This window comes from Rattus rattus, chromosome 15 (assembly GCF_011064425.1).
Source record: "Rattus rattus isolate New Zealand chromosome 15, Rrattus_CSIRO_v1, whole genome shotgun sequence".
NCBI classification, from domain to species: Eukaryota; Metazoa; Chordata; class Mammalia; order Rodentia; family Muridae; genus Rattus; species Rattus rattus.
In genome coordinates this window covers 7862362-7880121 of record NC_046168.1, presented here as the reverse complement: position 1 = coordinate 7880121, position 17760 = coordinate 7862362, and the positions used below count along the sequence as shown (strand labels likewise).

General features: G+C 48.4%; 1 protein-coding gene across 1 annotated transcript; it reads right to left on the bottom strand.

Moving 5' to 3' along the window:
* Positions 1 to 1179: 1179 nt before the first annotated feature.
* Positions 1180 to 12219, bottom strand: Hbegf (heparin binding EGF like growth factor). Its single transcript, XM_032885793.1, has 6 exons — positions 11898 to 12219; positions 11531 to 11704; positions 8723 to 8900; positions 3662 to 3817; positions 2871 to 2959; positions 1180 to 2590 (listed from the first exon to the last, which is right to left on the bottom strand). The coding sequence occupies exons 1-5, from the start codon at positions 11941 to 11943 to the stop codon at positions 2887 to 2889; spliced, it is 627 nt and encodes a 208-aa protein (XP_032741684.1). The 5' UTR covers positions 11944 to 12219; the 3' UTR covers positions 1180 to 2590; positions 2871 to 2886.
* Positions 12220 to 17760: the final 5541 nt, after the last annotated feature.

The window sequence follows — 17760 nt, the reverse complement described above, 5'->3', positions numbered from 1 at the left end:
TAAGCCACTACCTAAAGACTATACATGGACTGAACCTGACCCTGGACTCTGACCTCATAGGTAGCAATGAATATCCTAGTAAGAGCACCAGTGGAAGGGGGAAGCCCTGGGTCCTGCTAAGACTGAACCCCCAGTGAACGTGATTGTTGGGGGAGGGCGCAATCGGGGAGGATGGGGAGGGGAACACCTATAAAGAAGGGGAGGGGGAGGGGTTAGGGGGATGTTGGCCCGGAAAACGGGAAAGGGAATAAAATTCGAAATGTATAAAAAAAAACTCAAGTTAATAAAAAAAAAAAAAAAAAAAAAAAACCACAGTCCTAGGCTTGGTTCGAATAATTTAGACAGTCAAAAAAAATTCTTAGCTAATAACACCAACAAAGAAGAACTGTTCCGGGGTCGGGGATTTGGCAACAGGGTATGCCGTCACCTGAGGAAAAAAAAAGCCTTGATGTAGGTCCCCAACTCCAAAAAAAAAAAAAAAAGAAAAAAAAGAAAAAGAAAAAAAAAAAAAAAAAAAAAAAAAAAGAAAGAAAGAAAGAAAATTTCTGTGTTAAACAGATTCCCAGGTAACCCAAGCAGAACAGGTCTGGGGAAAAGCTCAGTCAGTAAAGTGTTTAATATGCAAACACAAGGGTCTTCGTTTGTATCCCCAGAGCCCTTATAAAAGTGAACACACTGACACGTGTCTGTAACTCTAGACTGTGGATTGTAGAAGCAGACACAGGATAATCCCTGAAGCTCATTGGCCCACTAGTCTAGCCCAAATGAACTGGTGAGCTCTGGGTTCAGTGAGAGACTGACTCAAAAAGTAAGAAGAGCAAACTGGCCAGGGTAGCTTATACACCATTAATCTCATCACTCAAGAGTCAAAGACATGTAGACCTCTGAGTTCTAAGCCAGGGTATGTAGTAAGACTTTGTCAAAAAAAATAAGACATAAATAATAAAGGAGAGCAATTGTGAAAGACACCCAAAGTCAACTTCTGGACTCATGCATATAAAAACAAAGCATGCTAGGTGTGGTGCAAGCCTTTACTCCCAGCACTTGGGAGGTAATGCCCAACAGATCTGAGTTCAAGACCAGCCTGGTCTACATAGAGAGTTTTAGGACAGCCAGGATTCAAAAGTGAGCCCCTAAACAAACAAACAACACCAAACCAAAAATTAAATAGAACATGGATGGAGTAAGAGTTATCTTTATTTGGATCACGAAGTATAAATATGAACCAGGTTTTGGAAATATAGGTTGTAACAGTTCAGAAATGGCACTAGAAACTTCCATGGGGTCTGTGACAGCACACATCACAGTTTTGGTGAGACCGTGGCCTCCTTACCCAAAACCTTCCCTCCCACCAACCTTCTCTGTACTAAGTGATAGGTATCAGTTACCAAGAATAGTCAACTCCAAAATTCCCTGTTCTTCCTCAGCCTTTTTCTTTACTAATGCCTTCTCCAAACTGTTCTGTGCTCTGCCAACCCCTGCATGGAGTAGCACCAGAAGAATGGCAGGATAAGGGTAATGTCTTGACACAAAGGGAGTGACACGGGGTGATGGAGGACCGGGAAGCTGCAGGCATGGGCGCCCAATCTTTCTGAGATTTGGCAGGGAGAGGACACGAGGAAACACCAATATCTATTACACTTTGACATCAGCACCTTGGGCTTTCAAAACACGAACGGTAGACAAAAATCACCTAGGCAAGACTGCAGTCCAACTCACAGAGTGGCTCTGCCCAAATCCATCCCTGCACTCCGACCATACACAACCCACCCTGGGATACTCTGCTCCAGGGGCATCTTCTGAAATGTAGACAGACAATAAATTACTACAGATGGGTTACAGAGCAGATGGGAGTGTGGTGTGGAGCCAGGTGGAAGAGCTGCAAGAGAGGCGGGCCAGGACATTGCCAAAGTAACAGTCTAGGCACTTGAAATATTATTGTTAGATTGTTAAAAACTAAATATATTAACATACATAGAATAAAATAAATATATAATTTAAGAGGCATTTTAAAAACAAACAAACAACAACAACAACAAAACAACAAAATACTTGTTATTTTTCCCCTCTGGGTAGAAGTCCCAAAACTCAAGAGTTCTCGGGCTTGAGATATTTCACAGTTAGCTCATCAAATCCAGCGTGCTGGAGGGTCCAAACAGCAGATCCCCTGTGGCTACTTGAACACTTAGCTTCTCAACTCTGTTGATCTCTTCCAGTCCATAAACCACTCATTCGTCCGCTCTTCTTTTTTTTTTTTTTCAGCCAAAAATCCTGGAGCATATGGAAACTAGCTGACACTTTAATCCAGAAGCTAAGTGTTTAAACAAACCAGTGGGTTCAGTGGTGGAGGATCAGGAAGGCCCGAAGGGCTCACTTGCTCCTGCTTTCTTCTGATCCAGATCCCAGCGGGGCATAGTCTGTTTGGCACTTAGAGGCTCTGATATTTTTGCAGAGCAATTACAGGAGGCCCAGTCAGGGTAGCAACTGGGAATGAATGAAGAAGTCTTCATGGCTGCTGGTGAAGTATTTCCCCTCTGTAGAACTTGTAAGGAACCGCCATCTCAGAAGTAGTCATCCTCTGAAGGCTCCTGAAGCATAAGAGGGAGGCAGTTAAAGGTGGGACCAATCTTATGGAATGCAAAGAGGGGTAGGATGGGGAGCGTGCGGTGTGACAACCTTGCAACCTAGCCAGAGACACCTCACCAAGTCTCTGGAAACAATTCTGCATTAGAAATCAGACTTCCCAATAGTCACCTGCCCCCTGAAACCCCTAACCAAGAGAATTCAGCACTCACTGAAGCAGTCCCCAGACCCACCCGTGCCTTGGCCTGTCTGCCCATGCTGCCCAGGACAAAGGATAGAACATTACCTCAGCTCAGATCCTCCTCAGTGGGAGCTAGCCATGCCCAACTTCACTTTCTCCTCACTTTCCAAGTCATAACCTCCTCGCCTATGGTACCTGAGGAAAATAAGAAAGAGTTGTGAAGAAATGACCAAGTGCAGGCCCCACAGCCAGCCCTCTCAAGGAACTCCCCTGGTGGTAATCTATTTCTTCCCCAGAGGGTAAGGCAACTCATGAGTCTTTAGCCAGGATTTAGCTTCTCTGAGAGATTCCTGTCTCTATCAGCAGAAGATTTAGATATATATTTGTGTATGTAATTATGTTTTTAGAGACAGCACCTCATAACCCAGACTGGACTAGCATTTCCTATGTAGCCCAGGATGGCTTCATAGCAGGAGTGTACCCGTCACCCCTGACTTTATTGATTTTAGCATTACTTAGTCCTCAAAACATCCTTATAGAGTACAATCGCTGAAAGATTACCATCAATAAAATTATCCATGCCTTTTCTACCAAACCATGCATTAATGCCAAGAGAAAGAAATGTTTAAGAGGTGCCTCTGTGGGGCAGTGACCAGGCCACAGAGGTAGGAAATGAACCCCATGAGAACAGAGGAACAGAACCTGTGTGGCCTGGCAATAGGTACTCTGGACTTTACACACTGGTCTCATGCATTGCCCGGCCAAAAAAAAAAAAAAAATCTATAGTACACAAAATCCAGACCAACATCTAGGGGTACAAGGAGAGGTTCTAAGTCCAGGGGAGAGAAAGAAGTGAGTGGCTCAGAAAAACAAGCCTGCAAGGCTCCAAACGCTCACCTGAACATGAGAAGTCCCACGATGACAAGAAGACAGACAGATGACAGTACTACAGCCACCACAGCCAAGACGGTAGTGTGGTCATATGTGTACAGGGGGTTCTCCACCGGGAGGGTCAGCCCATGACACCTCTGTCCATGGTAACCAGGGAGGCAGCTAGAAGAACAAGAAGAAGATAGAGTTAATGGAGTATGCACCTTCTCTGCCTCTCTCTCTCTCTCTCTCTCTGCCCACCCCACCCACAGAGGGAGGAGTTGAAGGCCTCACTTTAGATGTAGTCCACGTGGGCCTAACGATGTATCGCATCTCTACTACCGTGCTCTGCTTACGCTGCTTAAGGGGACTGATGGACTGAGCGGAGGACGACTCAGCATCACTCCCTCTATCCAGAGAGGCCCTTCCACATTCTGACCCAGAAATAAACCCAGCCTTGCCCATCCATCAATGCATCCAGCATGCTGTCCCAACCCACTGCTGCTCAGCCTATTAATAGGCCCTGTCCCTTTGCCAGGAATCATTTTTCTCATTTCCTTCAGTTAACTCCTCACTCCCAACCTGGGAGCTAAACTACAAACAGCCTTTGGCCTCCGAATGCTGGTCTCTCAGGTCTCCTTTATCTCAGGACACAAAGCAAACAAACCCCCCAGATAACATCTTCCTGCCCAGCCACCCTGCCACAGCGGGAAAGAATGTCAGAAACAATCCCAGAGCTCTTCTCGCTCAAGAAACAAGTCACGTGATGACCCTCTCTTCAAACACAAAGCATTTCCGGAAAAGCTCTTAGGAAGACATCCCTTCCTTTGCGCACCCTTGAGATCCTTTGATGTAGGGGGAGCCCCGTGCGTGGCTTCCCTAGGACTCAGCAACAGGGTAGCAGCATTCGCATGGATCCTCTAACTTTGCTCATGTGCCACCCCCACAACTGCTCACCCACCAGCTGGAGTAGCATAGGTAGTCAGCTTGGGGATGTTAGGCCAGCAGCTGCTGAAGGAGGCGCTGAGAACCTGTGGCCCTACTCTGAACCAAGTTTTCTCTAGAAAGAGGTGTGCACCTGGAGCCTCAGAGCCAAGAGGAATCCCTCCTTCCTGCAGGGCCCTGGGAGGCTCCATGGAGCAGAGCTGTGGACTCTGGCAAGGGCACAGGATGGGTAGCACTGCATCCCTGTCCCTCCCTACCTTAGGGCTGCCCTGCACCTACTTCTGGGTACAGAGCAGATAAAGGGAAGTCAGCCCCACAAAGGACAGAATACGTTCCTAACTTAGCTTCTTCAGTATGTCTGGCCCCTGAGTCGGGGTCAGGAAAAATATATCTAACAATAACCCTATCCTTCTAGGACCTAAAGGAAGCTCCTGGGAGTGTCTCTGGAGAATCATGTGCACAGAGAAAAGGGGTCAGAGAGATTTAATGATGTGTCAAGTCTTAGAATTAGGAAGCAGCAAGGCCAAGGTCAGAAGCTACAATTTTGACCCCTTTGAGCAATGCAGGTAACCCTAACAAAACATATCTGGTAGGTCCTGGGACTGTGATCTGTTCTCTGACCACATTATTATTATTATTATTATTATTATTATTATTATTATTATTATTATTATTATTATTATTATTCACAGCTTTAATAATAAATAGCAAATAATAAAAGGCCTACCACGAGCCTTTTATTAACTGCTTCACAAGGATTACTTTATTTGGTCTTTGATGCTGAGGCTTGAACTTGGGGCCTTTTGATATCATTTAACATTTAAGGTCAGACTACCTGTGAAGTAGAGGTTACCATCCCCGTTTTGAAGAAACCAAGGTTTAACTCCCAACAAATAACATGCCAAGGTTCCAAAGTTAGAGAGTAGTAGAGGCCTGGGTTTAACCCAGCAGTCTGGATGACCTCAGCAACTATGCTATGCCGGGGGGGGGGGGATTGAATCCGAATCTGTTTTGCAGCTCCAAACCACCATTCGAACCCCACAGGTAGTTACTCAGATGGTAAAATAAAACTTGGCCTCAGAGTCCCGAGGTTCAGTTATACAATCCCTCCGCCACCTCTGTCCTGAGTCAAAAGGATAATAATGTAAATGTGCTAATATTACCCACTTCCCCCTCCCTTCAAAGCCTGGCTTCCCCGGGCAAGAATGGGGGTTGAGTACATTCCGAGCATCCCTGGATGCAGGGCGAGACCACGTGCCTTGCCTCAAGCCAACACACACATCCATCAAACTAGGACACGTTTCTCCTCTCCACGTCTGTGACCCACTTCAGAACTTGCATGACAACAGAAGCTTCTAGAGGCCAGAGATATCTTCTACACAATCTTATATGTCTCTCCTCTACTCCAGGAGGTGATCAGAATAGGTGAGCTCAGGGATGGTTCTGCTATTTCTAGCCAGGTGATCCTGGACAAGTCACATTGCTTTGGTTTCCTCATGTCAAATCTGAGGTAATAAAAGCCTACCTCACTGGAGCATCAAGCCACACTTATGTGAGTGATTATACAATCAAACCAGAGGGTAAAGCCTGTTTCCCGAGGAACAAGATGCTCACGTCAGATGAAGTCAAGAGAAGGGGCTTCTCTGCATGTGAGCAGTGTGCGTAGAGCAGCTCCAGGCCTGCCTGTCTTCCGGCGGAGTCCTTCCCAACCCAACTAACACCCCCCCACCCCCAGGTTTGCTCTAGCCACAGGAAACCCTGCAGCCAGTTTCTGGGTCAGCAGCCAGTCAGAAGCCTAAGAAAACTGCTCTTTGACTACAACTTTTGGCTGGTGACACAGAAGGATTTCCCTATTCCTGGTGGCTGTCACAGGATGGTTTAGGAAGCCAGTTAGCCTCAAGTTCACCACAGCAGCCTGGACACACCCTAGCTGGCAGTTTCTGGGTCTAAAGCAGAGAAGCCACAAAGAGGGGCACAGATGTGGGTGCACAGACATCACATTGCCCAAAACCAAGATCTCTATGTCAAAGAACCGACCCCATGAAGTCTGTCTAGGAAGCTGACACAAAGCCTTCTGAACACTTGTTGGACTCTTAGAGTAGTAAAATCCTAAGGGGTATTCGAGGACAACAGCTGACCCCCATAAAATTCTGCTTGGGCTCTATAAGGACAGGGATAGAGGATGAAAGCCAACACCCAGCGTGCCCTGGGAACATGAAAAGCATGCTGGGATAGGAGTGAGACCCCATTTTCTTCCCATGAACTTATTTAGCTGTTGATCTCATGCAAATAACTTCCTCCTTGCTCTTGGTGGTTTCCTCATTTTCCAAGTAGAGAAAGTTCTGACCCCCGCTCCCTCGCCCCCAGCAGAGGGCTTTTGGAAATCCCAAAGACCGTCTCCCTTCATTCCTTCAGACAGAGTGAGTAAGTGCTCACCATGCCTGCTGGGCTGAACTTGATTTCAATGTAAACTATGAAGACTTCAAAGAAATAATACCAAAATGATTATTTTCACTATTCCTAGAGCCACTAGGTGACCTTAAGCACACTTCTTGGGTTCTCTGAGCTTAGGTCAGGGGAGCCTGGCTTCTTGGCTGATCAATAGAAGCCCTGCAAATCCGTTCATCAGAACACCCCGAGCCACGACACATCCCCAGACAGTGTGGCTAGACAGACTCCTGGCTCTAGTCCATCTTAACTACCCTCAGAGTCACTTTCTCCACCCTGAGTTAATGATGCCATTTTGCACATTTAAGACAAACATTTCCTGTCCTGTCCCAGGACATTGGGAAGGAGCAGACTGAGACTCTACCTTATTTTATTTTATTTTATTTATTTTTGTTTTTTTTAAGACAGTGGCCCTGGCTGTTCTGAAACTCGCTCTGTAGACCAGGCTGGCCTCGAACAAAGAGATCCGCCTGCCCTGCCTCTGCCTCTGAGTGCTGGTATTAAAAGCATAAGGGTATGTGCTACCACCAGCCTGCTGATTCTGCCGTTCTTAGACCAAGCCTCTCCAATGCACCAAACTCCTGCCTAGGACGGTACAGGAAAGGACACACTGTCTATGTAGGTGGGGATAGATCTGTCTGCCAGCTGCTAAATACAGGACAGATCTGCTGTGTGTGATTAGATAAGACTAGGGTGCTTGTGAAAGCTAAAAGGACCCATGCTAGTCACAGGAGGAAGAGATGCCATACAGACAGATTTTTTTTGACAGGGAGAAGCAGTGTATATACAACAGCATTCTGAGCTGTCCAGAGTCTCTTAGGAAGAGTCACAGGGTTCCAAGAGCCTGTCTCTCTCTTGACAAGGGAGAGGGGGGTTATCTGTAGTCCGATGTGGGATATTGGCCTCAGGCACAGTGACCACATTTTGCTTTCCAGATAACAACAGCACAGTCATCCCTGAGGGGTTGCCAAGGTGGCCACTTGCTGGATTTGGCCTTTGAGAGGATAATGAACCCACAACCCCTCCATCCTCACTCTTGACAGGGAGCAGTGATGCTGCAGGCCAAGTTGGGTTCCACTGATAATCCTGCACACACAAAAAAGTGTTCTCCAACCCACCATTGCCCACAAGCTCGATATCCTCTATGTCTCCCACATCCTTCTATCCCTTGCCTGGGTGAAAAAGTAAAGAAGAAGGGGTCTGACTCACTCTGCATGCTGATTCCTCTCTTGGTCCTGCCATGCCTGAGGACCAAGGCACACATGCTCGCCCTCATGCACACATTTGAGTACACGCACCCACGCAGCACGTGACTTAAGGCACCTCCTATCAGCTGCCAGGGACCCACTCTGCTGTGTTCCCTATCAGCTCTCCTCCCCAGAGGAGGGTCCGGGAACGAAAGCCCTCCTCCCCAAGTGCTAGCTTTTGTGGGTACACACTCATTTATAGGTACCCAGGAGGAAATGCCCTGAAGGACTAAGGAGAGTCACAAACCCATGCCACAGGAAATTACATCCTTTTTGGTGGTGGCGGTGGTGGGGACTTCCGCTGACTAAAAATATGTCCCTTCCCTTGAACTTCCTCCCAGAGGTTGAAAAGAAACTGGGCGAAATTATGAATTCAAGGAACAGTGACAAACAGAACGTGTGGCTGGCAGTGTGACAGTGACATCCGTTCTAGGAGAGAAGCACTTACTGGCACGAGGGAATACGGAGCTCCTTCAGGTATCTGCACTCTCCGTGGATGCAGTAGTCCTTGTATTTCTTAAGGCATGGATCTCTCTTCTTTCCTAACCCCTTGCCTTTCCTCTTCTTTTTCCCGTTCTTTTCTTTTCCTGGGGTGGCCAGGGCTTGTGGCTTGGAGGAGAAAGCAACTGCAGGAAAAAAGGTACGAGTGAAGCATTTCTACTCTGTCCCTTGAAAAAGTATCTCCAGATATAAGCCAGGCTGACCTCAGACTTCCATTTCACCCACCCCAGCATCTGGAACATGGAATTACAGGTGGATACCCCCCCCAGAACCTGGAACATGGAATTACAGGTGGATACCCCCCCCCAGAACCTGGAACATGGAATTACAGGTGGATACCCTCCCCCCCCCAACCCATGAAGATGCACACTCTCTTTGATCCCACCTGTAGTCAGAGGCCTGGGAACGCTCTTTAAGAACCACCAGAAAGAGGAAATTTTTAAGAGGAAATAGAGGTTGGGTTCAGTCCCAAGAAAGAATGGCCTTGTTCTAAGAAAGCCGGAGTAACTGCAGGTCACAGCACAAAGCCACCAGCCTGGCACTCGCATTTGCGCTCTGCCTGCTCTCTACCCCCACCCACCCCCATCTGTGATCCCCCATGTGCTTGATTCTATTGTAGACTCATTTCCTCGTCCTGTACTCAGTGACCCACTTGCAGGAAGACCGTGTCACAGACAAAAATTGCTTTGGGAGAAGGAATCTGGCTGTTTGGGGTAGGAAGCTTCTAAATTGAGAGAAATATAGATTTGGAACCTCTCTTCTGGAACTCCCATTGGCCACGGGGAGTGGGTTTGGTGCAGAACCTAGCTCTGAAACAGAGAACAAGCCAACTCTGACATAAAAGGCCTTACTTCTTTTTGAGTTTGGGCAAGATATATGCCCTGCCCTATGCCCTTTAACCATGTGTTCACCTTTTAAACATCCAATTATATTTATCCTCAAATGTCTTATTTAAACCTGGGATAGGGAGGGGCGTTACAATATGTACAAGGAACTGTCCAGAAGGAACTGGATTATGGTAACACCCCCCCCTTTCTTTCTAGACTGTAGATATGGGGACAGGGTAACTTCACAGCTATCAGGGACTAGCCATTAGCCCAGGAGTCTGATTCCAGCCTTCCCTATCCCTAAACCTGAGAGACAAAAGGTGCTTACTGTCCATACCTATAGCTTGAGTGCAGAAAGATGAACATGATAGGTCATACTAGGGACATAGAATCCTCAAGATAAGTCAGACTTCAAGAATGCCAGGACATTTTCATGATGAAAACTGTTAGATCCCAAAAGGCAGGGACTTGCCCTGGGGTACTGCAGGATTAGTATTAGAACAGTGCTATCTGGTCCTGTGCCAGGCTTTTTAACCGCCCAGAAGGTGTTGTAGATGGCCAGAGGAAGCTAGTTATCAGGACTCCAAGGAGAGCAACGCGCAGAACCCAAGGCAATCAGAGAGAGAGAGAGAGAGAGAGAGAGAGAGAGAGAGAGAGAGAGAGAGAGAGAGAGAGAGATGCAGAAAGACTGACAAGTTAGGCTCTGGCTGAGGAGAGGGAGCAGTGAGTCAGGTTGGCAGAGGTGAGAGGAGTAGCCATGTGGGTGGGAGGTGAGTCACAGCCATGCCCAGCCCTGTCCAGCCCGAGAGAGAGCTAGGAGAATCCAGACTTTTCTGGGACATGGGTGACCCCAAGGGGCCACTGTTGAGGGGCTGATGTGTGGGATCCCAGCCTCTCAGTTTTAGAGCAGACTCCTGACTTACTGCAAAACGGAGAGAGAACCTAGGGAAGCCTTGCGTGAGGAGGAGCAGGCATGCTAAGCAGCGGGTGGGGCTGAGCAGGTGTGTCTCTTTCCAACCAAATATAGTCATTCCGGGGCCCACAGGGCTTCCGGCTGGCTCTGCCTCTGAGAATCACTGCTAGTGGCCAGAGGCACGGAGGCCCTCAGGTTCTGGACTCTGCCCAGTCCCTGTGCTCAACCCCAGACACAGGTTATAGGACCATACTCTTTCTTCCTGGAGTCTCCTTAGGGATTCAAGTGGGAGTCTACAAGTTTCAGACCCACACCACTTCAAAACAGCTTCCCAGGGCCCCACCATTCACCATTTACAGCCAGTGGCAGGGGTGCTGACTTCATCTACCAAAGCTAAGAGTTCCTCACTGCCCTCTTTCTCCAGCCTGGAGATAGGGGGTAAAGAAAACTATCACTGCACACTTTCACCGTCCCCCAGTTTATGAAGCACCCGTGCACAAAGCTTGTTCTGTCACTGGTACTCTTCCCCGTGGGCCAATACCCCAAACCCAAATCAAGTCTCTTGTGCACAATTCCCAAAACACGCTAACAAACCAGGCCTGATGCCCTGAGGCCGAGAACTCTATTAACTCTTTATATATAATCATCACATATATAATCATAGAGCAAATAGGACTTGCACTTTTTTTTAGGGGGGAGGCATAGAAACTCTAGAGAAAGCATCTCTGTAATGCCTTCCTTCTACCATCTAGCTTACCTCAGAGGACAACCTGCCTCCTTCAGTTTGCTCCAAAATATAAAGTAAGATCCCACGCCAGGTGAGACCAAGGACAAGAATGACCTGACTGTATTCCAGAACCCCAACTTCAGTCAGGCCTTAAGCTTTTCCTTGAAGTCTTCGATAAACATCCCTCAGCCCCCCGGGGTTGGGGTTGGGGGCCAAAGCATAAATCTTAGGCCTAGGTATTCTTCAGCTGCGAACAGCATCTAAGGTTTAGTAAAACTCCACACCTACCTTTGAAAAGGTCCAGATCGGTCCCTTCCAAGTCCTGGACCTCCTGAGCGCGATCAGCTCCCGTGGGTAGCAGCTGGTTTGTGGTTCCAGTGGGAGGGTCAGGGTTGCTGGTTGCTGCCGCCAGACCTCTCCGAAGCCGCTCCAGACTCTCACCGGTCACCAACGCGGACAACACTGGACAAGAAAAGAGAGGAGGCCTCACTAAGACCCCGCTCTACCACGCCACCGAGGTCCACGCCCGCCCTTCAGGGCGCACGGGCCCCACCAAGTGGCCCGCTTGGCGGGTGGGGGGCGCCGCAGCGACCTTCCCACGTGTCCCCCGCACGGCGCCCACCCCACCCCCGACCTCGGAGACAGGGGCTCTTACCTGCGGCCAGAAAGAGCTTCAGCACCACCGACGGCAGCAGCTTCATGGTCCCGAGCCTGGCGGAGACGGGGAGGCAGCGGATCACTTTGGATGCGGCGGCCGCTGGATGCCTGCACCGGGGCCAGGCGGCGGAGGACAGCGAGATTCCACTAGGCACCGTCCGATGCCTGCTTCTCGTTGAGATCCTGTCTGGGAACCTTGCGGCCGCGGTTAGTATGTCTGTTCAGAGTCGGTCCGCGCGTCCGCTCCAGCCCTTGAAGGTCCGTCAGGCCAACCAGCCGCGTGCAGCTCCCGGGGCCGACTGAGCGCTCGCTCGCAGCGCGCGGCCGGGAATAAGGCTCCCGGGAAGGAGTGGGAGCCCCGCCCCACCCGGCGCCGCCCCCTCCCCTCCCCCTCCCGCGCCGGGAAGCCAGCCCGGTTGGAGGCGCCGACAACGCTGCCCCGGACTAGGCAGTCGCGGCGGGAGGACCGGGAGGCGCTCACATTTTTTGGGACCAGGCCAGAGCAGCGGTGACTGGAGTGTGGATGTAGGGCGAATGACCAGCAGGTGGCGAATACAGGGTCTTACCTTTCCTCCTACGCGGGTCTCGGTGCAGTCTAGCGAAAGGTGATCTGAGAGCTAGCTGTTCCTAGCCTCTGCCCCTGCATCTTTGACAAGTCCCCGTTCCACATTAGGTATCTGCACTCTGAAGATACCAAGCAGTAAATAATAATTCGTTTATCGTGTAAAAATTAGAAACACGAATGCCAGCTGGTCTCCTGAGGGCAAAGTGACCAGACACAAAGTTGCAATCATTTGATGCCAATCCAGCAACAGCAAAGGAAGTTAGGAGTGGCTTCCACTGCTTTCCCCAAGGGACATAGTCTACTTTAGGATTTCTGAGCTATGCGATATAGTTCCCAGGCTTTTGCAATCAGAGAGACACAGATTATAGGACAAGCCTCATACTTTCCCTTGGATATTAAGACCACTCTCTCAAACATTAGCTCTCCTCTCAAAGGACCTACCCAGCTAACCTCGACGAGTGTGTGCGACCCGTGCCAGATTGATGTGTTTCTTTTCCAACTGTTGTATTTTTACGAGGGGGGGGGTCGTCTGGAGTCAATGTCCTGACTCAAATAATGACTCCCTCAGTAAGTATTTCAGCTCCCAGGGACGTGCTGGGTAGGGAGTTTGACACAGGGCTGGGTTGGCATTCAGAGCCTTCAAATTGTGCCAGACAGAGAGCACTTTGCCTGATTCAGCCCTGTGTAGGGATAAAAACAGGCCTACTATTTATACACTGTCTATCCCACTGTTTCTCCCTACCCCACCCCCACTTTCTCAGGGGTCAATTTGGCTTCCCCCTCTTAATTCTCCCCAGCTACACTCCCAGGCCTAGGTTTCCACAGTGAACGTCCAGGTCTACAGACTTGAATTGCTACTTACTGTGTGAACTTGGACACGATAATTGACTCTATTTGTTGGAAGAGGGTTAATTTACCCTATTTTATGTCTATTGGTGTTTGTCTGCATGTACGTCTGTGTACAGCATGCCTGCCTGGCGCCCACAGATTCCTGGGGAACGGAGTTACAGATGGTTGTAAGCCCCTGTGCGGATGCAGGGAATCAAACCTGAGTCCTCTGAAGGAGCAGCCAGTGTTCTTAACAGCTGAGCCATGTCTCGACCCTAAGATAATTGATTTTACTGAACCTCAATTTCTACAGATCTCTAATGGGAATAACAATAGTACTAATAACCGTGCCTGCTGTGCAGAAAGCCTTTTAAGGACTGAATGAGGAAACATATATAGAGTGCAGTGCCTGATATAATATAATGATATGATATAATCTTGATAAACTTGACGTATTATCGCCATTGTTGTTGTTATTGTTGTTGTTGTTGTCTCTAGACATCCAACCTTGACTACTCTGTTTCCTTAGATACCATTTTCTCTCTCCTGTCTCATGGCACCCAGTCTGGCCAGGTGTCAGGGTCCAATTGTGTAGTCAAATTGTTCTCAGGCGGAATCTTACTTGTCACCTATTTGGCCCAAAGCCACCTAGGCATTCCTCTTGATGTTCAGTATCGGGCCCAGGACCTTAGCAGGTCAGCAGCTGGCCACCACCCCAGCCACACCTCATTTCCTCTAGCAAGTGCTTAATCTTAAAACTGAAGCCATCTAGGGGTCAGGGTTCTCCCCAGGGAAGGGTGGAAGGAGACACTTCCTGACACATGACCAAATCACTCCCCTTTCCCCCCTCCCACCACTCACGCCCTGCTCTCCTGTCCTAGCCTGCTTCTTCCTTCCTATGCTAGGTCCTTCTGCCTCACCACCACGTCAGCTCAGCTTTGTTGGGGCAACTCCGGGCTTTCATCACACCTGGGAGCCTCACCCTATCCAGGTCTGTGTGTCAGGTTTTACAAGGAAGAGCGTGGAGAAAAGACGAAAGACCTGAGGTGTACTTAGGAGAGTCACTTCCCTTCCCAGAACTGCAGAGAACCTGCGACCAAAAAACTAAGCAAAATAAAATGAAATTACAGGCTGGGAATGCAACTGGTGGTAGTGAGTTTTCCTAGCATGTGCAAAGCCCTGGGTTCCATCTTTAGTGTCTCAAAAAGAAAAATAAACTATCATTACCATCACCATCACCATCACCACCAGCAGCAGCACCACCACCACCACCACCATCACCATCACTACCAAAAGCACCACCACCACCACCACTACCACCATCACTACCAATAGTACCATCACCATCCCCATCACTGCAACCACCACCATCCCCACGCACGCTTACTTACAAACATAATATGGCTAAGAAACTTTGCACTTGTGTTTGGCCATCGAAATCCCAGCAGCAGAAGGCAAGTTGGATGTGGGAAAAGCAACAGCTTTATAGAAAGAGCCATAGGCCATCTACAGTTCAGCGGAGACATTCCCGCAATTCTATGTAGTTCACTGCCTGATGAGAAGGTCGGTATCCTTGTTGAACAGGACCCGTTGTTAGGGAAATCCTTATGCTGATCCTAGAAGGTAGAGGGAATAGGGTCAGGGGTTCAAGGACATCCTTATTAATATATTGAATTTGAGTCCTATCTGGACTACAAGACGATAGGTCTCAAAAACAAAAAATCTCAATCGTAATGTGTCCTGAAATAGCCCCATTATCAGGCTTATTCCCTCAACGTTCACAGCACACTGTCAGAGTTAGTGCGTGCTTACAGAGAGAGTTCACGAGCTGTGCAGAAGAGGATGTGTTCCGGTGCCTGTACTCACACCTTAGATTTGATGAGGGGTTAACAAAGCCTTAACTGGAAAGGTGACGGGTAGACTGAGGCCTGGGTGAGAAGAAGAAAGCAGATTTGTGACCATCTGGGGCAGAGCATTTCAGGTCTTGCCGGCCGTGCAGAGGGTGGGTGCAGAAACTAGTTTAATGCAGTCAGAGATCCGAGGACATAAAACGACAGGGTGGACAGTGGATTATTCCCCGCCATAGAGGATCAAATGAGATAAGGATGGGACATCAGAGTTATGTAAGATTGTCCGCATGGTTTGTTCCTCTACTTGCTCTGCCTGTCACCACCTAAGGACTCACTCCCAGGTAGCGCTCAGATGGGCAAGCCCGCTTTCCTCAACTCTCGACTGAGCATGAGCAAACCGAGGCTGCTCTGACTAGCCTTTTGCTAGTAGTGAGTCAAAAGGGAGCTAATCTAGAGCAGAACCCACGGCACCCTGTTCCCAGCTCAGGCTGGTTCCAGGCAGGCTCCTTGGGACTCCAAGGGCTCTGACTCACTGCTAAAGCATCGAGTCCTTGATTCGAAGAAAACTCTTTCAGGCCAGTGTGTGTGGAGGCGCTGGGAGAAACGGGCGTGGGAGTGGGGGGTTGCGGCTCTCAGAGAGGGACCAATCATGATCCTTTCCCCTCTGTGGGCTGCTACACACACCTTGCAAATGGTTTCCTCTAAACCTGGTTGTGCATTGGAATCATCAGGGAATACTTTAACGATAAAAAGACCCAGCCAGTTGGGGATTTAGCTCAGTGGTAGAGGGCTGGGTTCGGTCCCCAGCTCCGGAAAAAAAAAAAAGAAAAAATGTGGGGGCGAACACCTTTAGTTCCAGCACTTGGGAGGCAAAACAGATCTGATTTCGAGGTCAGCCTGGTCTACAGAGAGAGTTCTAGGACAGCAAGGTCTACAGAGAGAAACCCTCTTCTGAAAAACAAAACAAACAAATAAAAAGGCCCAAACTCCAGATTGGGAGTGTAGCTCATTGGAAGAGCACATGTCTAGCATGTATAGGACCCTGTACTATATAAAACCAAACAAACAAACAAACAAACAAACAAACGAGGGGTTATGTAGAGCAAGGCATGGTGCTGCATAATCTCAGCACTTGAGACCAAGACAGAAATATCAAGATTTTGAGGAAGGCCTTGGCTTCAAACAGGAAACCCTTTGCAATTGGAACCTCAGGGCAGAGGAAATCTGAGCTATGTGTTCATGTGCATTAAATATGCTAGTATTGCCGCTCTCATTTTAAAGGGTTAGAGTGCATAGATGTGTGGAACGGTGCAAGGTCAACCAGCTAGGATTTCTAGCTCATGATTACCTGAGCAAGTGGACGAGAAGACAGAAACTTCCCCTTTGCCTCTGCACACAATAACATCAACAGCTTTCCTGGGGACCATAGTCACTGCCTGACTGGGCTGAACTGAACGGTGCCTAGTGGTTAGGGAAGCGGATCAATTGTGTGAGTTCAAATTTTCATGCTTATTTGTGGTTGTTTCGTTTGTTAGGGCTTTGTTTTACATTTATTTGTTTTGTTTTAAAGTAGAAACGTTTTTCTTTTTTAATGACTTTTTAAAAAAGAATTATTTACTATATGTATGTGAATATACTGTCTCTTTCTTCAGACACACCAGAAGAGGTCACTGGATCCCATTACAGATGGTTGTGAGCCACCATGTGGTTGCTGGGAATTGCACTCAGGACCTCTGGAAGAGCAGTCCGTGCTCTGAACCGCTGAGCCATCTCCCCAACCACTTGTCTCACTTGTTAGTGGTGAAGTGCTTGCTGGAGCCATTTCTCTCCTTCCATGTTGATCCCCAGTACCAGACTCAGGCCATCAGGTGTGGGAGCAGATGTCCTCACCTGATGAGTCATCTCCCAAGCCCCTTTTCTCACCTTTCTAACCTACCGCAAATTATTCAGTGTCTTCTTATACATATTGTATACGTCTGAAACAGGACAAGGACAGCAAGTATCATAGGCTCTTGTGCTGAATAAATCAGGTCATGGGTATAAAATAGAACACGATGCCCAATATACCGTAGGTGGCTAATGACAGCCGTTACTACAAACAGATTCATTTCCTCCCTTCCTTCCTCTTTTTTTCTTCCCAAGGGAAGAATTCGATATATATCCACGCACTTGACATATCCTGTGCTTTGCCTTGCTTGCTTCAAGCCCTGGCCTGCTCATTTGAAACGATGAAGGGTTAAAACGATGGTGGTGTTTATGGCCAGGGAGGCCCCAGCATGCTTTTATCTTTTCTTTTTTTTTAAAATTTTTCTTGTCACGCTGCTATCAAAAGGTTTGCTGAGGCAGTTCTGTGACTGTCTAGGGTAGCTCATCTGAAAATACTACTTTATCCTGGACCAGCCTTTCCCAGAGATGAAGTACCGGAGATGGCCATGCATGGTAACAAGGCAGGAAATCTACAGGTTTCGAACCTCAACCCAAGAACAGCAGTTCTGGTTCAGAGCTCATCCAGAAGCTTGTGATTAGAGGATTTGGAAGTGCATGCTAAGCAGCCCCGGGGGCCCTGTTGGGGTGGGGGCTGGGATGTTCTACTAGGGGATGCTTTCACAACCAAGACG

Coding starts and splice junctions, on each gene's coding strand:
- Hbegf (XM_032885793.1), bottom strand. CDS start 11,943: ATGAAGCTGCTGCCGTCGGTGGTGCTGAAGCTCTTTCTGGCCGCAG. Junction 8,901..11,530: donor CGATCTGGACCTTTTCAAAG/GTAGGTGTGGAG, acceptor TTTTTCCTGCAG/TTGCTTTCTCCTCCAAGCCA. Junction 2,960..3,661: donor GTGGGACTTCTCATGTTCAG/GTGAGCGTTTGG, acceptor TATTTTCCTCAG/GTACCATAGGCGAGGAGGTT.